The sequence below is a fragment of the Theobroma cacao genome, chromosome 2 (assembly GCF_000208745.1).
Source record: "Theobroma cacao cultivar B97-61/B2 chromosome 2, Criollo_cocoa_genome_V2, whole genome shotgun sequence".
NCBI classification, from domain to species: Eukaryota; Viridiplantae; Streptophyta; class Magnoliopsida; order Malvales; family Malvaceae; genus Theobroma; species Theobroma cacao.
The window spans coordinates 29,636,954-29,660,433 of record NC_030851.1 but is presented as its reverse complement, the minus strand read 5'-3'; the positions used below and the strand labels follow the sequence as shown (position 1 = coordinate 29,660,433).

Sequence of the window (23,480 nt, the reverse complement as noted above, 5' to 3'; positions counted from 1 at the left end):
TATGACGTCATTTACATGCTCAATAGAATGTTTGCATATTTAGGAAGTTTGAGAAATCGTTAAAAGACGATATTGCCCCTAATGTTACCATTAAGTCGATTAAGCCTCGAACTAATTCAAATAGGAATTTTAAGGTGAAATTAAGAGTTTCACAGTTCAGGGATGACTCAAAATGGTAATTCAGAGTTCAATGATCAATTTGGAGTGAAATCAGAATTTTCACTATCTAGGGGCAAAATGATCATTTGCTACTTGGGGACAAAAATGGAAATTTTTAAAAAAGATTTTTTGGCCCCATTTGACTTATTGGAGTATGATTTGAGTTTTAGAAGTGAAAAATTTTAATTTCGGTATAATTTGGAGTATAGGGACGAAATGGTAATTTTGCCACCCCGGGGGCAAATCGGTAAATTTTCACCCCGACATTTCTCCAGACCAAGGGATTTTATTCATCATGGAAATGGATAAACATGAGAAATGTGTGGTGGAGAATTAAAGAATTAAAAGTCAAATATTTAAAATTTGAACCAATAAGGAAATGCCATGTGTCATGTTTTTACTATATTATTATTTCTTTATAAAAAGGTAAAAAATCAGCCCATTTCTCCCATAGTGATCAGCCAAACCAGAAGAGATGAGAAACCAAGGAAGAACAAACCCTAGGTGGGAAAAATCAAAGAGAAAGTGTTGGAATTCAAGGATTTGATCAAGCAAAGGTAAAATTTCTTTGATTTTGCTAGTGATTTACCTTACCCATGCATTTTCCCTTAATTTCCATGGTTAAATTACATGTTTTCATGATGAAATCATGGCTGGTCAAAATGGGTATGGAGAGAGAAAGATGTTGGAATTGTTTGATTTTGAGTTATGTTGGTGTTTAGAGTTAGTTAAACATGTTTAGAAATAAAACAACAAGAAAAGAATCCATTTTCCCCATGAACCTTCAATGGCCAAACCCTATATGAAGTGTAGAAGTAATGAATTAATTTTGTGATCAAGTGAATTAGTTGAAAATTTGATGAAATGATGATTTATGGTGAGAAAATGGAATGGGAAAATTTTTAGTGATAGTGCACCACAATGGCCGAAAGTTCCAAGAAGAAAAGTGAAGATAAATTTGCCTAATTGTGTGTTAATTAGTTGTGCTTGGTGAATTGAGGGATTAGAAAAGAAATGGAGCAAGTTGGAGTGAAATTGGATGCATTGGCCAATTTATCGGATGAAAAATCGACTTAGGCCAATACCGGGTGTAGATGGCTACCTGTGTATTTTTCATTTCATATCATGCATATATATATCGAGCCTAAAATAGCTTATGACTGTTGATACAATTTAATTGGAATATGTGTCATGGATTATGGCTCGGTGGTGAGCCATTGGATACGGGTAAAGGACTGTACTTGCGGACTGAAAATAGGAGCATTTCTACTCCAAATACTGTGAGTGAACTTATTATCGTCTTAATTATCTAGAGTAGTTTTATACAATTGTGTGATTTTGTAGAAAATGGGTTTAAATGGTAAATTGCTATGTTTTAGGAGAAATTGTGATTTTATAAAATAATTTCATAAAATTGTCTTGAAATTGAATGATGGCTTTGAAAATTTGAGTAATTGGAGACCATGTGATTTATTGTAAATTATGATTTGAATTAAATGGCTTGTGATAAATTGGCATGATTGGCTGAATTTATACCTGTGTTGAAAAATATGAACTATCTGTTTTGCCTTGATAAATTGGTTAGTAATGTAATTGCTATGCTATGCCATTAAGATTTGATCAATTGGTGGATTAAAGATTAGCTACTGCAGTGGTAGGGGTTCTGTGGACCAGCTTATTAGAGGGGCACGGTAAACTCCTTTATATTCTCAGTCGTAGAGGCGTGTAGGGTATCTCCTGAGGTGGGCTTTTTGAGTGCATTTCATGTTAACCACCACGTGAGAGTGAGACTCAACCAACACCAGGGAACGACTGTGATGTTCAACGAAAAATGTGTTTTATGCGAAATATGAATTTTTAACAGCCTTGGCGGTCTCAGTGGGATACCTTGACGAAGATACCCGCAAGAATGATTTTGGCAGGAGCCAAGTTTTGAGAAATTCACGAGCCATATTGATTATTTGGTTGAAATTAATATTCGTGTTGTGAAAAATTTGCTGAAATGAACTATTTTTAATTGTCTCCCTTTACTTGCCTTTAGATAGTTTAGATGGTGTCTGTTTACTCACTGGGATTATGTAATCATAATCTCACCCCTCTTCCTATCCATTTTTCAGGCTCAGAATAGTTTGTTGATAGTTGATTAAGACGAGAATTAATCTCGGAGTTTCGTCCTAGAAAGTAAGGGTTCGTAGCCCTACACCTTCTTAGTCAGTTGGGGGCCCATGTGTCACTGTAAAAGTAATTTTATACTTCAATTATCTGCTTTAAAGTATGTATGAACATATTTATCTTTTACACCATGCTTTTGGCGGGTTTCGATATTTTTGAAGAAAAATGACGAAAATGCCCTTGTGAGTCAGAAAATAATATTTTATTATTTTGATTTGAAAACGACTTATGATTTCTTGAAATGCGAGATTTAATAACTGTCGCTCACCGGGGAGATGCGAAAGCTGATACTAAGCCTTGCGAAGTTTCGATCGGCATTCGGGGTAACGAGTGTCTATTGAGACGTCGCGACGGTTGTCACGGGCCCGATAGGAGTTCTGGGTCGTGACAGCATTGCTCCTCATTTTTCATGGTTAAATTACATGTTTTCATGATGAATTCATGACTGGTCAAAATGGGTATGGAGAGAGAAAAATGTTAGATTGATTTGATTTTAAGATATGTTAGTGTTTTTAGTTAGTTTAGCATATTTAGAAGCAAAACAACATGAAAGGAATCCATTTTCCCCCATGAACCTTCAATGGTCGAACCCTATGTGAAGTGTAGAAGTAATGAATTGATTTTGTGATCAAGTGAATTGGTTGAAAAATTGATGAAATGATGATTTATGGTGAGAAAATAGAATGGGAAAATTTTTAGTGATAGTGCACCACAATGGCCAAAATTTTCAAGAAGAATTGTGAGGGTTGTTAGGCTGAATTTTAGATTATTGGAATTGTATTTAGTGAATTGAAATATTAGAAATGAAATGGAGCAATTTGGAGCCAAATCGAACACAATTGTCATTTAATCAGGTAATAGGCCGAATTAGGTCAGCACCACATTTAAGCGGTAGTCGGATAAGTTGCATATCATATCATACATATACACCGAGCTTGAATTGATTTTATAATGGTCAAGCATTAATGTGGTGAATTATGTATTGTACATTGTGGATAGGTGGTGAGCAAATTACACTTGTAAAAGTACAGAGATTGTGCTTGAAGACTAGGATTAGGAGTATATCGACTCCTAGAACTGTGAGTGGACAATTTATCGTTTTTAATATCTAGAGTAATTATACTTGTTTGATGCTTTTATTGAATGGTGAATTTAAATTATAAAATATTATGTTTTCCAATTTAAATGTTTTTTTTAATAAAAATGAGATTTATACTAGTTTTGAAATCAAATATTATTTTGGAAAAATTGAGTATATGGAGACAGTGTTGAATTTATGATTTTATATGTTATTGAAATTATGGCTTATGACACTATGGTAGCATGATGGCTAAATTTTTGGAGTTGGCATGAAATATATGAACAGTTTTGGATTGGTCTCGGTAGACTGGATTAAATTTTATTTGCCATATTATGCTACTGAAAATTTTATGGGTCTGGTGGTATATTAAATGGTCACTGCAGTGGTGGGGGTTTTCGTGTACTGCCTATGAGAGGGGTACGGTAACCCAATTATATATTTACCTTCGGGGGGAGATGTTGGAGGAAGAATCTCCTGAGGTAAGATTTGAGTGCACCTCATGTTCAAGCCACCACTTGAGAGTGAGACTCAGCCAACGCCAAGGAACGGCTGTGTGTCAGATACGAAAACATGTTTATGGGTATGGGATATTTAACAGCCTTGGTGGTCTCAGTGGGATACCTTGACGAAGGTACCCGCGAGAATGATTCTGGCAGAGGCCAAGTTTAAGAAACTCATAAGCTAGAGAAATCTTGATGAAAAGAAATTATTTGGTTGTCATGACCCGGTACTCCCCTCGAGCCCGTGACAACCACCGCGGTACCCCGATAGACACTCATTTTCGGGAATGCTAACTGGGACCCCGCAAGGCTTAATATCAGTATCTCATTTCCCCCGTGAGTAACCGTTGTCGAAAATCATGTTCTAGAAGATTTTAAGTTGTTTCCAACTCAAAACAAATAAAATAATAATTTTCGTCTCACAAGGGTATTTTAGTAATTTTTTCCCAAAAATTTCGAAACCGGCTAGTAATATACAAGTACGAAACATATAATTCATAATCAAAAGTGAGTCTTAAAGTCTAAAATCTTCATTTAAAACGAAATTATGGTTATTTGAATATAATAAGAAAATAAAAGAAATATTAAGTAAAATATTCTATTTTCTTATGAAATAATATTTTTAGAGTTATACGTAAATAATTTTTGTAGCGTAAAAGCTAAATAATTTATACATACTGTAATACAGTAAGCCAAAATATTTAATTTAATTTACAATAACAAGAGGGCCCTCGAATAAACAAAAGTAAAAAGGACTGTGAACCTACGGTTTGGAAAATGCAGATCCAACGGTAGTCCTCGATGAGATTAGCTATCTATAGTTTATACTGAACCTGAAATGGATGGAAATGAGGGTGGTGAGATTATAAAATCCTAATAAGTAAACAGACATCATCATAAACATCTAGAGTTGAGTACGTTGAGATAATAAAGTAAATCATCGTAAACTGGGTCACAACGTTAGATTACATTTCATTTAAAATACGTAAAGAGGCTTATGAATCTCATAAAAACTAGGCTTGTGCCATAAATCCATCCTCGAGGACACCTTGGCTGAGGCATCCTACCGAGACGGCCAAGGCTGTTAAAAATTCACATTTCACATAAAACACATTTTTCGTTGGACATCACAGCCGTTTCTTGGCGTTGGCTGAGTTCACCCTCACGTGGTGGTTTAACGTGAAGTGAACCCTAAACTTTACCCCAAGAGATACCCTACGCGCCTCTCCGTTCAAGGTAAGAATATAATGGGGTTTATTGTGCCCTTCTAAAAGGCTGGTCCACAGAAACACCCTACTGTAGTGATTAATTAATATATAATCTACCATATAATAAAGTTTTGATAGCATGACAGGGCTAATGAAATACTACCTAGCCTGCAAGGGTAAAATAAAACAATTCATACAATTCATAAAACATAGCCTAGCCAGTTATGCCAACACAATAACAATATAACATAAGCCATCAATTTAAACAATCAAATTGCCACAATTAACAGTCTCCGCGTACTCTATTTTTTTCAAAATCATTATTAATTTCAAAACAATTTATAATTTAATTTCATTGGAACACCTTTATTCATAAAACATGAAAATTTACCTTTTAAATCTATTTTTCCATAGAATTCATAAAATCATCTAAAAACCACCTTAGATAATTAAAATGACAGTAAGTTTACTCACAATGTCTAGAATGCAGACTTTCGAAGTATTCTGTCTACTGGTCCTCGGATGCAATTTCTTTGCGTTTATCAGAGGACTCACCACCTTGACACAGTACAAAATTGAGAAATTCACCACATTGATATTAAATTGAAATTAAACTAATTTAGACTACTAATGCATGATATGGAATGCAAAAATATCCGAATAGCCGTTTAAATACGATATTCGACCTAATTCACACTATTCTCGGTCTAATCGGCTAAAATCTTCAATTTAATTCCAAATCGATTCTTTTCACTTTCTACACTCCAATTATATCTAAATTACCTCAATGAATGTGAATGAGGTTCAATTTATCGGTCCCGGGTCAATAATTACACATGTCTATATGTTGAGCAAAAATTCGTATTTTTGCACCAAAATTTCCCATTTAATTTCTAGCCTCACCAAACATCAAATATCACCAAAAAATCATGAAATATCATCAAATTCAGCCACAATATTCTCCCTAGGAAATTCAGCCAATGATGGTAATGGGGGAAAATGAATTCTTTTCTTGTTGTTTTGTTTCTAAATATGCTAAACTAACTTAAAACACTAACATAACTTAAAATCAAATCAATCTAACTTCATTCTCTCTCCATACCCATTTGGGCAGCCATGAATTTACCATGAAAACATGAAATCTAACCATGAAAAATAAGGAGAAAAGCATGGGAAAGGTAGATCACAAGTCAAAATCAAGAAATTTTACCTTTGATTGCTTGATTCCTTGAAATCATACACTTTTTCTTTAATTTTCCCACCTAGGTTTCTTGTTTTTCTTTTCCTCTCTTTTTTCTTGCTATGGCTGGCCACATGAAGAGAAAATAAGCTGATTTTTGCTGATTTTAAAGCTAAAAAAATAAATAGATATTAACTTGACACATGTCACCATCCCATTGGTCCATTTTTAATTTCTTAACTATTAAGCTTTCTCTCTCCACCACTTAAATTCCTTCAATTATCCATGATAATATTGGATAAAATCCATGTGCTGGACAAGTGTCGGGTGTGTAAAATTACAATTTTGCCCCTGAGGTGGCAAAATTACCATTTTACCCCTATGCTCTGAAAATACCGGGATTACAATTTTTTTCACTTATCAACCTCAAATTATAGTCCAATGAGTCAAATGTGATCAATCTTGATCAAAAACTTCTTCCAATATTCCAATTTTATCCTTAGGTGTCAAAATTACCATTTTACCCCTAGATAGTGAAAATTTTGATTTGACTTCGAATTAATTCTCGAACTCCGAATTACCAATTTGAGTCATCCCTGGACCGTGAAACTCTCAATTTCACCTTAAAATTCCTATTTGAACTAGTTCAAGGCTTAAATCAACTTTGTTGTACCTCTAGGTACAATACCGACTTTTGTAAATTTTTCGAGACTCTCCTAGCATGCAAACATGCTATCCATCACATGTATGTCATGACAAGTATTTTATAAAGTCGGGCTTTACATTGGTACAGATTGAAATGAATTTTGCATTATGAACATTATTGAGATGTAACGTTTTTATATTGTCTCTATCTTCTCGGCTTTAGATGCTTTTGATGGTAATTGTTTACTAATTGAGATTTGATAATCTCACCACCCTCCTTTCCTCATATTTCTGGCTCGGGGAATTCCATAGTCAGCTGACTTTGACAAGGACCTTCATTTGGACTTGAATCTGCAAAAGCTGTAGGTTTTCAACTTTTGATGCATTTTGGTTAGATGTGGGCTCACGTGTCACTGTAAAAGTAATTTTATACTTCAGTTATCTGATTTTAAGTATGTATGAACATATTTAGCATTTACACCATGTTTTTGGCGAGTTTCTGTATTTTCAAAGAAAAATGACGACAATGCCCCTGTGAGCCAGAAAATAATATTTTATTATTTTGATTGGAAACGACTTATGATTTCTTGAAATGCGAGATTTAATAACTGTCGCTCACCGGGGAGATGTGGAAGCTAATGCTAAGCCTTGCGGGGTTCTAATAGGCATTCGGGGTAATGAGTGCCTATCGGGATGTCGCGACGGTTGTCATGGGCTTGATGGGAGTTTCGAGTTGTGACACCAAATGTGAATTGTAGACCAAATAGTGTTGCAACTTGGGGCTGCCCATATTGTCGACAAATTGAAAACCACGTCACGCTAGTGTGTCAACTAACTTATTTAACATTCAGGATTTTTCTTCATCACCTTTTAACTCACTGGGATCAAAAGTCCCAATTAGCCATGCAGCCTGTCCTTTTCAAAGTCTGGCCAATTTATTGCAATAGCCCAATTGCTTTAACTAAGTTGAAAACTCTTGGAAAAAGTTATTAGCACTCCATCTGTGATGGTAAAATATTTTCTTATAACACCTTTAAGATAAATGAATTCACTATAGATCAATATGTTAAATATGAAAACGTTATTGTATTTTAATATTTGGTTCAATGACATAGGGGTGAGCAAATGGATGGATTGGGTAGTTTGGTCCATCATAACTAAAGATCAAATGGACTAATCATTTTTAAAAAACTGACCAAAACCAATCAAATATAAAAAAAGATCAAACCGACCAAATCGATGAAACATAGAATTGGTTTAGTTGGTCCAATTTTAGACCAATGAACCAAAATTTTATCACTTTTTTTAACATATTATAATATGAAAAATTATAAACTTCATCCATAGTTATATATATATATATATGAAATTAATGATATAACTTATATGTTATAATGTTTTATATCAAAGTTTGTATAAATAATAATTAATTATAAACAATATATTATAAAATCAAAGTTGATAACGAATAAAGTTATTAAGTATAATCATATAAATAGAGTTTATTATAAATTATAGTAATACTTATGTATAAATTAAATATATGTATATATAATATATTTATACAATTATATATATTCATGACATTTTATATTATAAAACATTACTAAGATGTAATAATTATAACATATTAATATGTAGGATATTTACTATCATATATTATAATATTAACATGTAACTTATATCGTTTAAAATATATAACTTGCAATTCATATTAATACAAATTTATAAATAAATAAATATATATANAATCATATAAATAAAGTTTATTATAAATTATAATAATGCTTATGTATAAATTAAATATATGTATATATAATATATTTATACAATTATATATATATATTCATAACATTTTATATTATGAAACATTACTAAGGTGTAATAATTATAGCATATTAATGTGTAAGATATTTACTATCATATATTATATAACTTATATCATTTAAAATATATAACTTGTAATTTCATATTAATATAGACTTATAAATAAATAAATATATATAACTAACATTAAATTACTATGATTATGATTTGTATACGTACGTATAATACCTTAATATATTTAAAATATATTATTAATTAAGTTTATTATCAATTCTTCTTAATATATAAAAAAAATTATATGTATTAATATATATAAAAATATATAAAAATTAGTTTGATTTTTTGAATGGATTGGTTCAAAAATTTTCAAACCAAGAACTGACCAAAAAACCAATTGAACCAAATATTATGGACCAATTGATCCAATATATCAATTAGATCGAATCGTTTTACACAAATTGTCTTTAGTTTGGGTGGGTAATTATTCTAGATTGATTTTGCTCACCCCTACAATGACATACGTTGTACATTTTGTCGATTCAAAGAGTTAGAATTTTCATCTCTTTTCTTTTTTTAAAAGAAAAATCGAAAAACATTATTCATTGTCATCAGGGGCGGAGTGTCCGGTCCCCCCAAAATTTTTAAAATTTTTTATATATTATATATTTTTTAATGATTTTTTAAAATAATTTTTTATTAAATAATTAATATAATTAAAAAAATAATAAAATAACCATACAAGTCTCATTCAATTTTACTCAAATTCTTAATTTTTTTAAATTTTTTGAGTTTCTCTACCCATCTTTCTCTCTTTTCTTTCTTGTCCTTGTATTATGAAATTATAAAAGGGTAAAGTTTTTATTAAATTTTTTTATTTTTTTTATTATTTGTATTTATTTATTTTTTCAATTATATTCTATTTGTTCATATATTTTAAGTTTTTATGGATTTTTTTAAAATTTCTATGAATCATCAACCATATTCTTTTTTTTTGTTTTATAGGCTATATCTCTTACTTGTCATGATTTTTTTTCTGTTATGTGAATTTTATTTTTAATGATTTTAACTTTTAAAAATTAAAAAATTATTATATATGTAATTCTCAAATATAAGTTATAGTGTTGCATTATTGGTTGTTGTTTAAAATTTTACTAATATATTATTTTTTATTAATCTTAATTATATAAAAAAATATCTCAAGTATATATTTTTAATGTGCTTTACGTTCTATATTTAGTTGAAAGGAAATTATCTTGAGTATAAGAAGAAATTATTAATTCTGTATATCATATTTAACTCTTTATATTTTATGTATTATGGTTTAATATTTAGTATTATAAACTTAAACATAATAAAATAAGAATATTGGATGTTGAGTTTCTTACAAATAATTTAGTTATTTTTTAGTTGTTTATATTAAGAAAGATAAAACTTCGAAAGAAAATGGATGATGAGTTTTTTACAAATAATTTAGTTATTTATATTAAAAAAGATATTACTATTATCGAATAAAACTTTGCTAGAACACTATTATAAGTTTTTTTCTTTTTATTTTTTTTAATTACATGTTATATAAAACTATTATCTATTATAAATCTTATAATTATTAATGGTTAAATTCAATATATTAGTTTTAAAAATTTTTAATTTTTATTCTTGTTAACTTTTGATCTCCCAATAAAAATTGGCTAACTCCGTTACTTATTGTCATTAAGGGCTAAGATTGAATACAGAAAAGAAAAAAGCTCGTGTTCACACTTGAGCGGCTAATTAAGTGGCTGTAACTACAGGCTCGTGTTCACAGTTGCGTGGCTAATTAAGTGGCTGTAAATACAGGCTCGTGTTCACAGTTGCGCGGCTAATTAAGTGGCTGTAACTAATCTGCCAACCTTCTTGATCATCAGGCCAACTCTCATATAGGTCACTTTATATATAGCACTTCTGTGAGCACTTGATAAAACATTTTCTTTGCAGTTTGTTTGTGGGTGTGGAGGGAAAGAACATGGCAGTGAGTGACGTGAAAGTGTTGGGTTCATGGCCAAGTCCGTTTGTGATGCGGCCAAGAATTGCCCTTCACGTGAAATCTGTAAACTACGAGTATATCGAGGAAATTTTATTGGAATCCAAAAGCGAGCTACTCCTCAAATCAAACCCTGTTTACAAGAAAGTCCCAGTTCTCTTACATGGTGACAAGCCCATTTGTGAGTCTCTCATTATTGTCCAATACATCGATGAGGTCTGGTCCTCTGGCCCCTCCATTCTTCCTTCCGATCCTTATGAACGTGCCAATTCTCGATTTTGGGCTGCCTATATTGACGAAATGGTTTGTATTTCTTCGTATGATTGATCCTGCTGTTGTTGACGACAGTTTATTATGTCTCACCTAGGCGTTTTTGATTGAAAAGATTCTCATAGTTGTTTCTTTTTTCTTGTTTTTCCGTGGTATAGTGGTTCCCTGCCTTGAGAGGAGTGTTGGTTGCTGAATCGGAGGATGCTAAAATGGCAGCAATAGCGCAAGTGAAAGAAGGGCTGGTGCTGTTGGAGGAAGCATTTGGAAAGTTGAGCCAAGGGAAACCTTTCTTTGGTGGGGATCAAATCGGGTACCTGGACATTGCACTCGGGTCCTTATTAGTCTGTTTACAAGTGATAGAGAAGTTTAGTGAGATGAAGCTGCTTACTGAAGCCAGGACTCGTTGCTTGCTCGAGTGGGCTCATAGGTTCTCCTCTCATGTGGCTGTGAAGGATGTTATGCCTGAGGCTGACAAGTTTGCAGAGTTTGCTGTAAAGCTTAGAGCCAAGATCTTGAAAGCGAGGGCTACTCCAGAGTGATTAATAGGATGTTTCAGTTGATTTATTGAGATGCAAAAGTTTGGAAAATATTCCTACTTTCTCCTTACTACTATGGCATTGGAAGGTAAATTAATAAAATAATTTTTATTTTAATTTCAAGGAAAAAACAAAAAGTTTTGAACACTAATAACCTTGAAGAGCAAAAATGTTTTGCTTATCAAGGAATATACTAATATTCACTTTTTTTTAATCTTTTTAAAGAGAGATGTTTTTATTATTGAATGAAATATTTGATTATGGTACATTATTCTTATTAAGATGTATAATATAATTTTAAATCAATTTAATTAGCTTAAATTTTGATGTTAAAAAAACATAGAAATAGCTCAAACCTCACAGAAGGGGCTTCAATGGACTAGTGGTAGAATAAAACCTTGCCACCATATAATCCCTGTTCAATTCCCGATAATACCTTGCACTAGTATCTTAAAGAGAAAATTGTGAAAAATAGCCTTCTTAATAATGTCACTTCAGAAATGACCTTCATTATAATTTTAACTGTTTTTAGATAATTTTTTATATGACTTAACAAGAATACCATTTAAACCATTTAATCCCAATTAAGTGGTCCCAGTTTCTTTCTCCTTTCCCGCCATTTAGATAAAAATTTTAAAATTAAATCTCAAATTAGCTATCTCTCTATCCAAGTCTCTGACCCTATCGTGGAATATATCTCGTCGTCTAGCTCTCCAATGCCGTCGAGTTCTATATCACCATCCCAAAGTGTAGAGATGACATCAAAGTATTTGTTATGGGTTCTTGGGTTTATTTTTTTATATTCATTGAACGAAAAAGTTGATGGGTAAATTATATGACTTTGGAAACTTAAATCTGGCTGAGAGTAGCGAAATCAATCAGTTTATAGGCAATGCGTGAATATTTGTTAGGAATTGCGTCACTGGATATTAGGGTGTGTGACTGGATATTAAGAATCGTAACCTATTTATTTGGCATTACGTGATTGAATATTAGACAATGTGGAACTAGATAGGAGGCAATTTGAGACTAGATTTTAAGAATTACGTGAGTTGTGCAATGCGTGACTGGTTTGTAGGCATTGCGTGACTTGTTTGTAGGCATTGTGTGACTAGTTTTGGGAATTGCTTTGCTTTATCTACCTAATGTTGAAGTTGATTATTTACTAATTTAGCCCCTTTAATAACAAATTTTGTAAAATTAGAAGAGAATTAGGAATGCTTAATAACTAATTCAGCCCCCTTAATTCTACTTATATTGGTGCAGAAAACCATCCAGATTCGATTGACAAAGAACTTTGAAATTCTCTTTAAAGCACTTAATGCATTATTTACGAACTAACCATATTCATCAAAAAACAAGCCTAAAACCATTGAATACCCTTCCAAGAGTCAACATCCATGCATATAAATAAAAAGAACCATTATCCATTTTAATAAAAATCATTTGAAGGAAAATCTCAAAATTCTAATGGCATCCAAACGTTATAGAGTCGAAAGTGGGAGGGGGGTTGCTGCTGAAGAGGAAGATATCCTCGACAATATTGCAACATATCTGGTCAAGTTGATAGACCAAATTGAGAATATGGAGAAAGACATGCGTGGGTTGATGGATAAGTTGCTGGTTAGGACAGAAGTCCTAGAGACAGAAATTATGGGTAATAACAAGATTCTAGTTGAAATTTATGAAATAGTAGATGAGATTAGGAAAAAATGAACCGTGAAGCTTTGAAGATGAAACATAAATATGAGAAAATAGAACAGTAAAACGGAGTACGAAATAAATAAGTAAAGAACAGAAAAATAAAAAGTATTCAGTAGGATTTTTATGGAGGTTCGGTTTTCCAATGCCTACATCTTCTCCTTTGATAGCATAAGGAGTTCAAATCTATTATCAGCTTGCCTTTTCAATAAGATCAGGCGTAACTTTTACAACATGCCTTTTAACAAGATTAAGCATAACCTTCACAACATACATTTTACAAGATCAAGTGTACCCTCTACCAAGACACTACCTTTTTTAGGTTCAAGTAAACCCTTTACACAAGATACAACCTTTTAAAAGATCAGAAAAAACCCTTTTACCTTTTGCTTGGAGCTATAACCAATACAACAGTGGATTCTTAAGATCCTTTAGCTCAAAACCATTAACAAGGTTGATAAGAAAGTTTTGGATCAAAAAGGTGAGAGCTTCTTCAAAAAATATGAATGATGAAAGAAGGTTTAAGGTCAAGAAGTATCAACTGAAAAAAATATGATCTTTAAGTTCAACTCTAGCTTAAAGATAGGATTCTTTTGCTCACAACTCTTTTTCTTGTTTTTTCACTCTTTTCTTTTTCAAAGGTGATTCAAATTCGTTCAAGTTCCTTGCTTGAGCGTCATTTAGGTAGGTATTTATAGCCTCTGTGATTTTTTGCTCGTTGGAGTGAAATTTGAATCACTTCTTATATGTTCCAACCAACTTGCATAATTCTGTTGCATATGTAAAATCAATTCTTTGCTCTTGAGTTGTCGGTTCTTCAGAAAGTCTGAAACTTTCTGTCTTTAGAGAATCAATTCTTCTATTTTAAGATGTTGGTTTTTTTACAATTGGATTAAAAGGTGTCACCTTTGCAACCTTGGAGAATCGGTTTGTCCACCTCAAGGTATCAATTTTTCACTATGGTCTAGCACTAAATTTTGAATTTGAGCTTGATTTTTGGCGCTCCAATCTTTTCCAATTGTACTATCTCTTTCTTGGTCACCAAGTTTCTGAATCTTGCTTTTAGTGCTTCAAGAACTGATATCTCCTCCATGTAGAATAGACATTTCTTCTTTGCATTTTTGCTTTTTACATTTCGTCCTTTTAGAATTGATTCTTTTTCTTTGAGGTGTCGGTTCTTCACAAATCCTGAAGTTTCTGTCTTTCAAGAACTAACTTTTTCTTTTCTCAAAATCGATTCTTTACTGTTGATCTATGCTTAAGAACTGACTTCTCCTTCTACAAAATCAATTATTCTTGTGATAAAAAAATAAATTTTGCTTTCTCCTCATTTAAGAATCAAGTCTTTTCTTTTAAGAATTTGATTCTTAGGCAGGCACTTTGAATTTGAAAACAAGAAATCTTTAGGAGAAACTAAGAGACATTTCTTTAAGTTCAAGAGCATGATCATTCACATTTAAAGCATGTTCAATCAATATTAGCAATTCAATATATCTTTCTCTTAACTTCAGCTTCAAAACACCTTTAAGGATTTTCTTCATATTTGAAAGTATCTTTCATTCATTTTCTAAGCTCTTTAGTTCAATCAATTTTGTCATTTCAAAACAAGAATAAATTTCACAAATATTAAAAATTACCTTATGCATAAATAAAAACTTTTATTAATTAAAAGAGTGCAAAAAGTTATAACAAAAGTAACACAAAATAAATTTTAACTAATACAATTGAAAATTAATGAAATTGAAATGTTAAACAAATCCATATAAATTTATTGAAACTTTTGGATGATAACACCACAGATTTTGCATAATTTAGTTACATAATAAAATGAAAATTTTCATCATTAAGAAAAAGTAATTTTCATGAGTAGAAAGGACTCTATAAAAAATGCTAATAGATATAATGTTTCAAAGTTTGGGATGAAGCACTACTTATAATAATGATGGCGTTAAGTATAAAAAAACCTTTTATAATTTTAATTTTCAAAAAAATTGTAGATTATGTAGATAATTTAATTAGATCTAAGATTTATCTAGAAAGGAGTAGATTTGAAATTAAATTTGATTAGAACTATGGTAACGAAAGCATTAAATTTGCTAATATAGTTTTTAAGTAAAAACTAAAACAATTTAATTAGAAACCTAGAAGCATTGCAAATGATTTTTATAATGGTTCATAATTATAGTAAATTATTTGTGTATGTCTTGGGTAAAATACAAAAATCACCTCAATACACCTCTAAAGTACACTTTGGTCTCTGTAGTTTCAAAATGCTTAATTAGGCCCTTGACTTTTTCCTTTTTATTACCATTAGTTAACAACTATTTACCATTATGAAAAGTCATAATTGCTCTCAAAATAAGTGAAAAATAAAAAAAAATAACAATCTAATTTAGTTAAATAATAATGAAAATATATTTTATTCAACATTTATCACCTTAAAAAAAATAAAAAAGAGACATATAATGATGAAAAAAAGAAAATTCAATGAAAAAAATAAATTATTTAGGATTATTTTATTAACAATCCAAAAAAGCTCATAATTTTGTAGTGAAAAAAATCTAAAAAACTTATGTAATAATATTCTAATTAAACTAGTATATATTTTTTTTGTATTTAGGTAGGTTTTTGTATTCTTTCGACCAAGCTCCTATGAGATCATGTTTAAATTTAATTAACCAAGCTCTTCTAAATTTATTAAAATATTGTAAATTTATCAATTTTTTGTAGTTTTTGTTGAAAAATTCACTATATGTTGGTGTCTTGGTGGTGTGTGAGATCGAAGGATGGAGAGATAGCAAAAGAAAGGGAGGAAAAAGAAGGAATTGTTATAAACATATGTGTGAATGTCCATTATATTATGACCCAAGAAGTTCATATCAAGTCAAACAACCCAACAGACCATATACAAGAACTGTAATCTGATTTGAACTTTTATATTGAATTAGATTAGGATTATGATTTAAGGGGTTGTTAGCCTATAAATAGGCCCCTCAATTCATTTGTAAAATACACACTTCAGTAAGATCTTCTTATTCCCTATAAATATTTTCTTTATTGTTATTCTCTTTCTTTTATAATTGTTCTTTTAGTTTATATTTTATAACATGTTATCAGCATGATTCCCTAATCTCTTAAGCTTACGTATCATTTAGTTTTTCATCATTATCCCAAAGTCAAAGTTTAATTTTTCTTCAGGTAATTTTTTTAATTCAATTATTATGTATTGTCACTTTATTGTTTTGCCCATATTTTACCAATATATTGTTTTTCTTTAGCCAATTTATTGTTTTGCTTGCCACTAACGATATTTTGTGTAATACTAATAATTATGTTTTTCTTTTAAGCTATCACCATGTCGAATCTTTCAAAGCTTGAATTTGTGGGCCTTGATATTACTGGCAAGAACTATCTATTAATAACTTGCAATTTGGCATTTGCAAGATTACTTGCACGAATCATTCATTTGTGAGCACATTTTTCTTATTATGCAATCAAGACAATAAATATTGACAATGTTAGTGAATTTACGTCCCAAGCTTTTAATGAATATTGCATGTCAATTGGAATAATTGTTGAATAACCTACTGCTAATGTTCATACACAAAACGGTCTAGTGGAATCATTTATTAAATACCTCAAATTGATTTCCAAGGCATTACTTATAAAATCTAAACTCCTAATTTATGTTTGGGGACATGCCATTTTGCATGTAGCAACACTTGTACACATCAGGCCAACAAGTTATCATAAATTCTTCCTAATACAATTGGTTTATGATTAGGAACCAAATATTTCTTATCTAAAAATTTTTAGATGTGCGATATATGTTCCAATTGCTCCATCACAAAGTACAAAGATGGGTTCTCAAATAAGGTTAGGAATATATGTTAGATATGAATCTCTATCTATAATTAAATATCTAAAACCTTCAATAAAAGATTTATTCATGGCAAGGTTTGCTGATTGTCATTTGATGAAACAATTTTTCCAAGATTAGGGGGATAAAATAAGTAGCTGAAAAAAGAAATATCTTGAAATGTATTATCATTATCTAGTTTTGATCCTCACACAAATCAATGTAAACAAGAAGTTCAAAAACTAATTAATTTGCAAAATATAACAAGTTAGTTGCTAGACACATTTATTGACCTAAAGAGAGTAACTAAATCTCATATACCATCTACAAATGCTCTAATTAGAATTCATATCCCAATAAGACAATCTGTTATTGCCAATGAGTCTAAGGTACACCAGAAGCGTGAGAGATCAATCGGTTCCCAAGATAAAAATTATGAAAAAGAGGAAATAACAAATATTCAAGATGGTTAGAAAGAGGAAATAAAAACTTTAGAAGAGACTCTTGACATAACTCTAAAAGAAATTCAAGTACCTGAAATCAATGAAAATGAAGAGATCTCAATAAATTATGTCATGATGGGAAAAAGATAGAATCAGAATGATATAGACATTAACTATATTTTTGCATATAATGCAGTGCTCAATATTGTGAAAGAAAATGAGGATCTTGAACCTACATCTGTTGAAGAATGTAGACATAGAAATGATTGGTCAATGTGAAAAAACGCAATCAAAGTAGAATTAAATTCACTTGCAAAACATGAAGTTTTTAGACCTATAGTCCATACACCAAATGGTGTAAAATTAATGGGATATAAATGGATATTTGAACAAAAATGAAATGAGAAAAATGAAATTGTGAGATATAAAAGCATGGCTTGTCGCACAAAATTTTATCCAAAAATCTCGTATTGATTATAAAGAAACATATTTTCCTATGGTGGATGCAATTACATTTCAATATTTGATGGATGTAGTTACAACCTATTTATAAGTTTCACTTGATAACAATATCTATATGAAAATCCCTGAAAGATTGAAGTTGCCTGAAACACAAAATTTGCATTCTTAGGAAATATATTCAATCAAATTAAATAAACCTTTATATGGATTAAATTAATTCGGATGCATATGGTATAATCGCCTTAGTGAATTTTTGTTGAAAAAAGGCTATAAAAATGATCCTATATGCTCATGTGTTTTTATAAAAAGATCCAAATCTGAATTTGTGATTATTGCTGTATATTTTGATGACCTAAACATTATTGGAACTCCTGACGAGTTATCAAAAGCCTTGGATTACTTAAAGAAAGAATTTGAGATAAAAGAACTTGCAAAAATAAAGTTTTGTTTGGATCTTCAGATTAAACACTTAACAAATGAAATTTTTGTCCATCAATCAACTTATATAGAAAAAATGTTAAAACGATTTTATATGGGCAAAGCACATCTATTGAGTTCACTAGTGATTGCAAGGTTATTAAATGTGAAAAAGGACCCATTTTGACCTCGTGAGGATGATGAAGAACTACTTAGTATTGAAGTACCATATCTTAGTGCAATTGGAGCACTAATGTATCTTGCTAGTAATACACAACCTGATGTATCATTTACTGTAAATTTATTAGCAAGATATAGTTATTCTCCAACTTGAAGATATTAGAATGGAATTAAACATACACTTTGATATCTTCGAGAAACAACGGACATAAGCTTTTATTACTCAAATGTATCAAAATCAAATTTAATTTGTTATGCAGATGTATGTTGTTTATTTGATCCACACGAAGCTTGATCTTAGACAAGTTACTTATTCACATATGGAGGTACGTCTATTTTATGGCATTATGCAAAACAAACTATAATTGCTACTTCTTCTAGCCATGCAAAAATTTTTGCAATTTATGAAACAAGTCGTGAATGTGTCTGGTTAAGATTTGTAACTCAATATATTCGAGAAATATGTGGCTTGTCAACTAAGAAGGAAATTCTAACAACATTATATAAGTACAATACAGTTTGCATAGAAAATTAAAGGAATGATACATTAAAGGCATTAGAACAGAACCAAAATTGTTCTTCATTCATGATCTTCAAGAAAAAGGGGATATTAGTATTCAACAAATTTGGTTAAGTGACAATCTAGCAGTTTACCAAAGCTCTTCTTACTACAACATTTGCAAAGTTGGTACAAAAGATTGGAATGTGTCATTTTAAAAATCTTAAATAATACAGTCATCAGGGAGAGTAAAATACACATTGTACTCTTTTCCTTTATCAAGGTTTTTCTCACTAGGTTTTTCTTGATAAGTTTTTAATGAGGTAGTATTTCAAAAGCATATTATTGAAAAGAATTATATACTTTTTTTCCTTTACTCTGATTTTTCTATAAGGTCTTTTTTTAGTAAAGTTTTAACGAAGTATATTCTTAATGCGATGGACACTAAAAAGGGAGTGTTATGAAATATGTGTGAATGTCTATTATGTTATGATACAAAAAGTTCAGACCAAGTCAAACAACCCAACAAGCCATATACAAAAACTGTAATCTGATTTGAACTCTTAGTTTGAATTAGATTAGATTTTGATTTAAAGGGTTGTTAGTAGAGTTGTCAATATGGGCTGGCTTGGCCCAGCCCAACCCAACCCAAGCACTTGTGGGCTAAAAAAATATAAGTTGGGCCAGGCCAGCCTATTTTTTATATAAGCCATCAAAACCTCAATCCAGTCCACCCTTTGCTAGCCCATGGGCTGGGTTAAGCCAGCCCATTTCCTTGTTTTGCAAAAAAAAAAAAAATCATTTTTATAATTTTACTTAATAAATTTTCTATTAATAAAATTATTTTATGATTTAATTCATAAATTAAAATTATTAATTTGATAAGTAAAAATTAAACACATTGAAATATATAAAATAAGTAACATTATTTGTAACTAAATTATTAATTTTATATAGTTAAATATGTAAAATTATTAATTTTTTTGGCCCATAGGGCTAGCTCGCCCTAGCCCACCCCAACACACTAATTTGGTGGGCTGGCCCATTTAGGTCCTGTTTAAATATGGACCTAAATTTTCAAACCTAACTCACCTCATATTTAATAAAAAATGAGCTGACTTAATGGGCTAAACCCATTTTGACAATTATAGTTGTTAGTCTATAAATAGGCTCCTCACTTTATTTGTAAAATACTTACTTCAATAAGATCTTTATACTCTCTCTAAATATTTTCTTTATTGTTATTATCTTTCTTTTATAGTTGTTCTTTCAATTTAATTTTTAAATCAAGAACCATTATACTTTTCGATATGAGCGAGAAGTAAGAGGAAGGAAAAGAAAGAGAAAATAGAAAAAAAGTAAAACAATTTAAAAATTATACCTAGATGGAGTCGGACCAAACTCATTTGCCATCTATAAAATCTGGATCTGTAAACAAATCTAATCAATATTTTACTTTAATTAAGAAAAAACGTTTTAAGATTGAAAATTGTAAATATCGACACCCTTGTCCTTATGTAAATAAAATTGTTAAAAGATTTAGACAAGTAATTGAAAAATAAGCGAGATTCATTAAAAGTTTGAAATTCTAGTCTTATGAAACACAGAGTTTGAGTTCAAATCTATCCTAAGAAAACAAAGAAAAAACGAAAGGGTGCTTTGTTGAAGGCGATCCCTGATGGGAAGAGCATCGCATTATTATCAACGTATATAAACATTGGTCAGCAACTACCTGATGGCTTCCAATTTTCAACAATTTGACTTTGACTAGTTGTACTTGTACAATCTTATTCTGTCTTGGCGGATGACATTCTTGATTACGCAATGCTGGTTTCTTTTGTTTTTAAAAAAAGAAAAATAAAAAAATGTGATCCTACAATCAATGAAAAAAAAATCAATAAAACCTATTTTCATCAGGCAAATAATTAAAAAAAATTATTGACATGAAGATCAAGAAATACCATCGTCTTCTATCAAATTATATAAAAGACTCCAAGTCTTTACTAAACATTACAAAGAAGTTAATCTTACAAAAGTTTGGTTTTTATGCCAAGGACACACTTGGTGTGAAAGAATTTTAATTTTTGATAGTAAAAATTTAGTCGCAAATGGGTTGTTTTAACCCCAAACTAGGGCAGCACTGATGTTGAAATTTGCTTGAATCCAATATCATTGAGGAAATGAAGTATAAGCAGCCACGGGTAAATGGAAGAATTGTTGTCGATCCTAGTTTCCATTAATTGTCATTGTAAAAGAAGAAGTCTATAGGCTTGAACCTTTACTTCTTTCTTGGCCAAATGTGGATTGTAGACCAAACAGTGTTGCAATTTGGGGCTGCCTATATTGCTGAAAAATTGAAAATCATATAATGCGAGCGGGTCAACTACCTTATTTAACATTCATGATATTTCTTCATCACGTATTAACTCACAGGGATCAAAAGTCCTAATTAGCCATACAGCCTGTCCTTTACACAGTCTGGCCAATTTATTGCAATAGCCCACTTTCTTTAACTAAGTTGAAAGCTATTGGCAAAAGTTATTGGCACTCTCTATGTGATGGTAAAATATTTTCATATAATACCTTTAAAATAAATGGATTTACTATAGATCAATATGTTAAATATGAAAACGTTATTGTATTTTAATATTTGGTTCAATGACATGCGCTGTATATTTTGTGGATTCAAAGAGTTTGAATTTTCTTTCCTCTTCTTTTTGTAAAAGAAAAATCAAAAAACATTATTCATTGTCATTAAAGGCTAGGATTGAATACAGAAAAGAAAGCTCATGTTCACACTTGCGCTTGATCATCAGACCAACTCTCAAATAGGTCACTTTATATATAGCACTTGTGTGCGCAGGGGATATAACATATTCTTGGCGGTTTGTTTGTGGGTGCGAAGGGAAAGAACATGGCATTGAGTGACGTGAAAGTGTTGGGTTCATGGCCAAGCCCGTTTGTGCTGCGGCCAAGAATTGCCCTTCACCTGAAATCTGTAAACTACGAGTACATCGAGGAAAATCTATTGGAATCCAAAAGCGAGCTACTACTCAAATCAAACCCTGTTTTCAAGAAAGTCCCAGTTCTCTTACATGGTGACAAGCCGATCTGTGAGTCTCTCATCATTGTCCAATACATCGATGAGGTCTGGTCCTCTGGCCCTTCCATTCTTCCTTCCGATCCTTATGAACGTGCCAATTCTCGATTTTGGGCTGCCTATATTGACGAAAAGGTTTGTATTTCTTCATATGAATGATCCTACCGTTGTTGACTACAGTTTATTATGTCTCACCTTGGCGTTTTTGATTGAAAAGATTCTCATAGTTGTTTCTTTTTTCTTGTTTTTCCGTGGTATAGTGGTTCCCTGCCTTGAGAGGAGTGTTGGCTGCTGAATCGGAGGATGCTAAAAAGGCAGCCATAGCGCAAGTGGAAGAAGGGCTGGTGCTGTTGGAGGAAGTATTTGGAAAGTTGAGCCAAGGTAAACCTTTCTTTGGTGGGGACCAAATCGGGTACCTGGACATTGCACTCGGGTCATTCTTGGTCTGGTTAAAAGTCATAGAGAAGATTAGTGAGATGAAGCTGCTTACTGAAGCCAAGACACGTTGCTTGCTCGAGTGGGCTCATAGGTTCTCCTCTCATGTGGCTGTGAAGGATGTTATGCCTGAGGCTGACAAGCTTGCAGAGTTTGGTGTAAAGCTTAGAGCGAAGATCTTGAAAGCGAGGGCTATTCCAAAGTGATTAATAGGATGTTTCACTTGATTTATGGAGATGCAAAAGTTTGGAAAATATTCCTACGTTCTCCTTACTACTATGGTATTGAAGGTATATTAATAAAATAATTTTTATTTTTATTTCAAGGGAAAAACAAAATTTTGGACCCTGTCTGGATCATTTGATGATAATACTAATAATCTTGAAGAGCAAAAATGTTTTGCTTATCAAGGAATATACTAATATTCACTTTTTTTTTAATCTTTTTAAAGAGAGATGTTTTTATTATTGAATGAAATATTTGATTATGGTACATTATTCTTATTAAGATGTATAATATAATTTTAAATTAATTTAATTAGCTTAAATTTTGATGTAAAAAAAATTATAGAAATAGCTCAAACCTCACAAAAGGGGCGTCAATGGACTAGTGGTAGAATAAAACCTTGCCACCATATAATCCCTGATCAATTCCCGGTAGTACCTTGTACTAGTATCTTAAATTGAAGAAACTTGGTCAATCCCGATTCTCCACTGGTGCAATTGAAAGTTTTTTTTTTTGTTTTTGCAATACCTGTACTAATATCTTACATTGAACAAGGTTTGA

At 31.2% G+C, this 23,480-nt stretch overlaps 2 protein-coding genes across 2 annotated transcripts; both read left to right on the top strand.

Annotated features, from left to right (window-relative positions):
- LOC18609308 (glutathione S-transferase U17) lies at nt 10,712-11,729 on the top strand. Its single transcript, XM_007044344.2, has 2 exons — nt 10,712-11,095; nt 11,221-11,729. The coding sequence occupies exons 1-2, from the start codon at nt 10,775-10,777 to the stop codon at nt 11,599-11,601; spliced, it is 702 nt and encodes a 233-aa protein (XP_007044406.2). The 5' UTR covers nt 10,712-10,774; the 3' UTR covers nt 11,602-11,729.
- Nucleotides 21,886-23,134, top strand: LOC18609306 (glutathione S-transferase U17). Its single transcript, XM_007044342.2, has 2 exons — nt 21,886-22,394; nt 22,520-23,134. The coding sequence occupies exons 1-2, from the start codon at nt 22,074-22,076 to the stop codon at nt 22,898-22,900; spliced, it is 702 nt and encodes a 233-aa protein (XP_007044404.2). The 5' UTR covers nt 21,886-22,073; the 3' UTR covers nt 22,901-23,134.

Bases quoted from the DNA above. Each gene is read 5' to 3' on its own strand.
- LOC18609308 (XM_007044344.2), top strand. From the start codon at position 10,775: ATGGCAGTGAGTGACGTGAAAGTGTTGGGTTCATGGCCAAGTCCGTTT. The intron at 11,096-11,220 runs GTTTGTATTTCT...TCCGTGGTATAG, and splicing joins CTGCCTATATTGACGAAATG to TGGTTCCCTGCCTTGAGAGG.
- LOC18609306 (XM_007044342.2), top strand. From the start codon at position 22,074: ATGGCATTGAGTGACGTGAAAGTGTTGGGTTCATGGCCAAGCCCGTTT. The intron at 22,395-22,519 runs GTTTGTATTTCT...TCCGTGGTATAG, and splicing joins CTGCCTATATTGACGAAAAG to TGGTTCCCTGCCTTGAGAGG.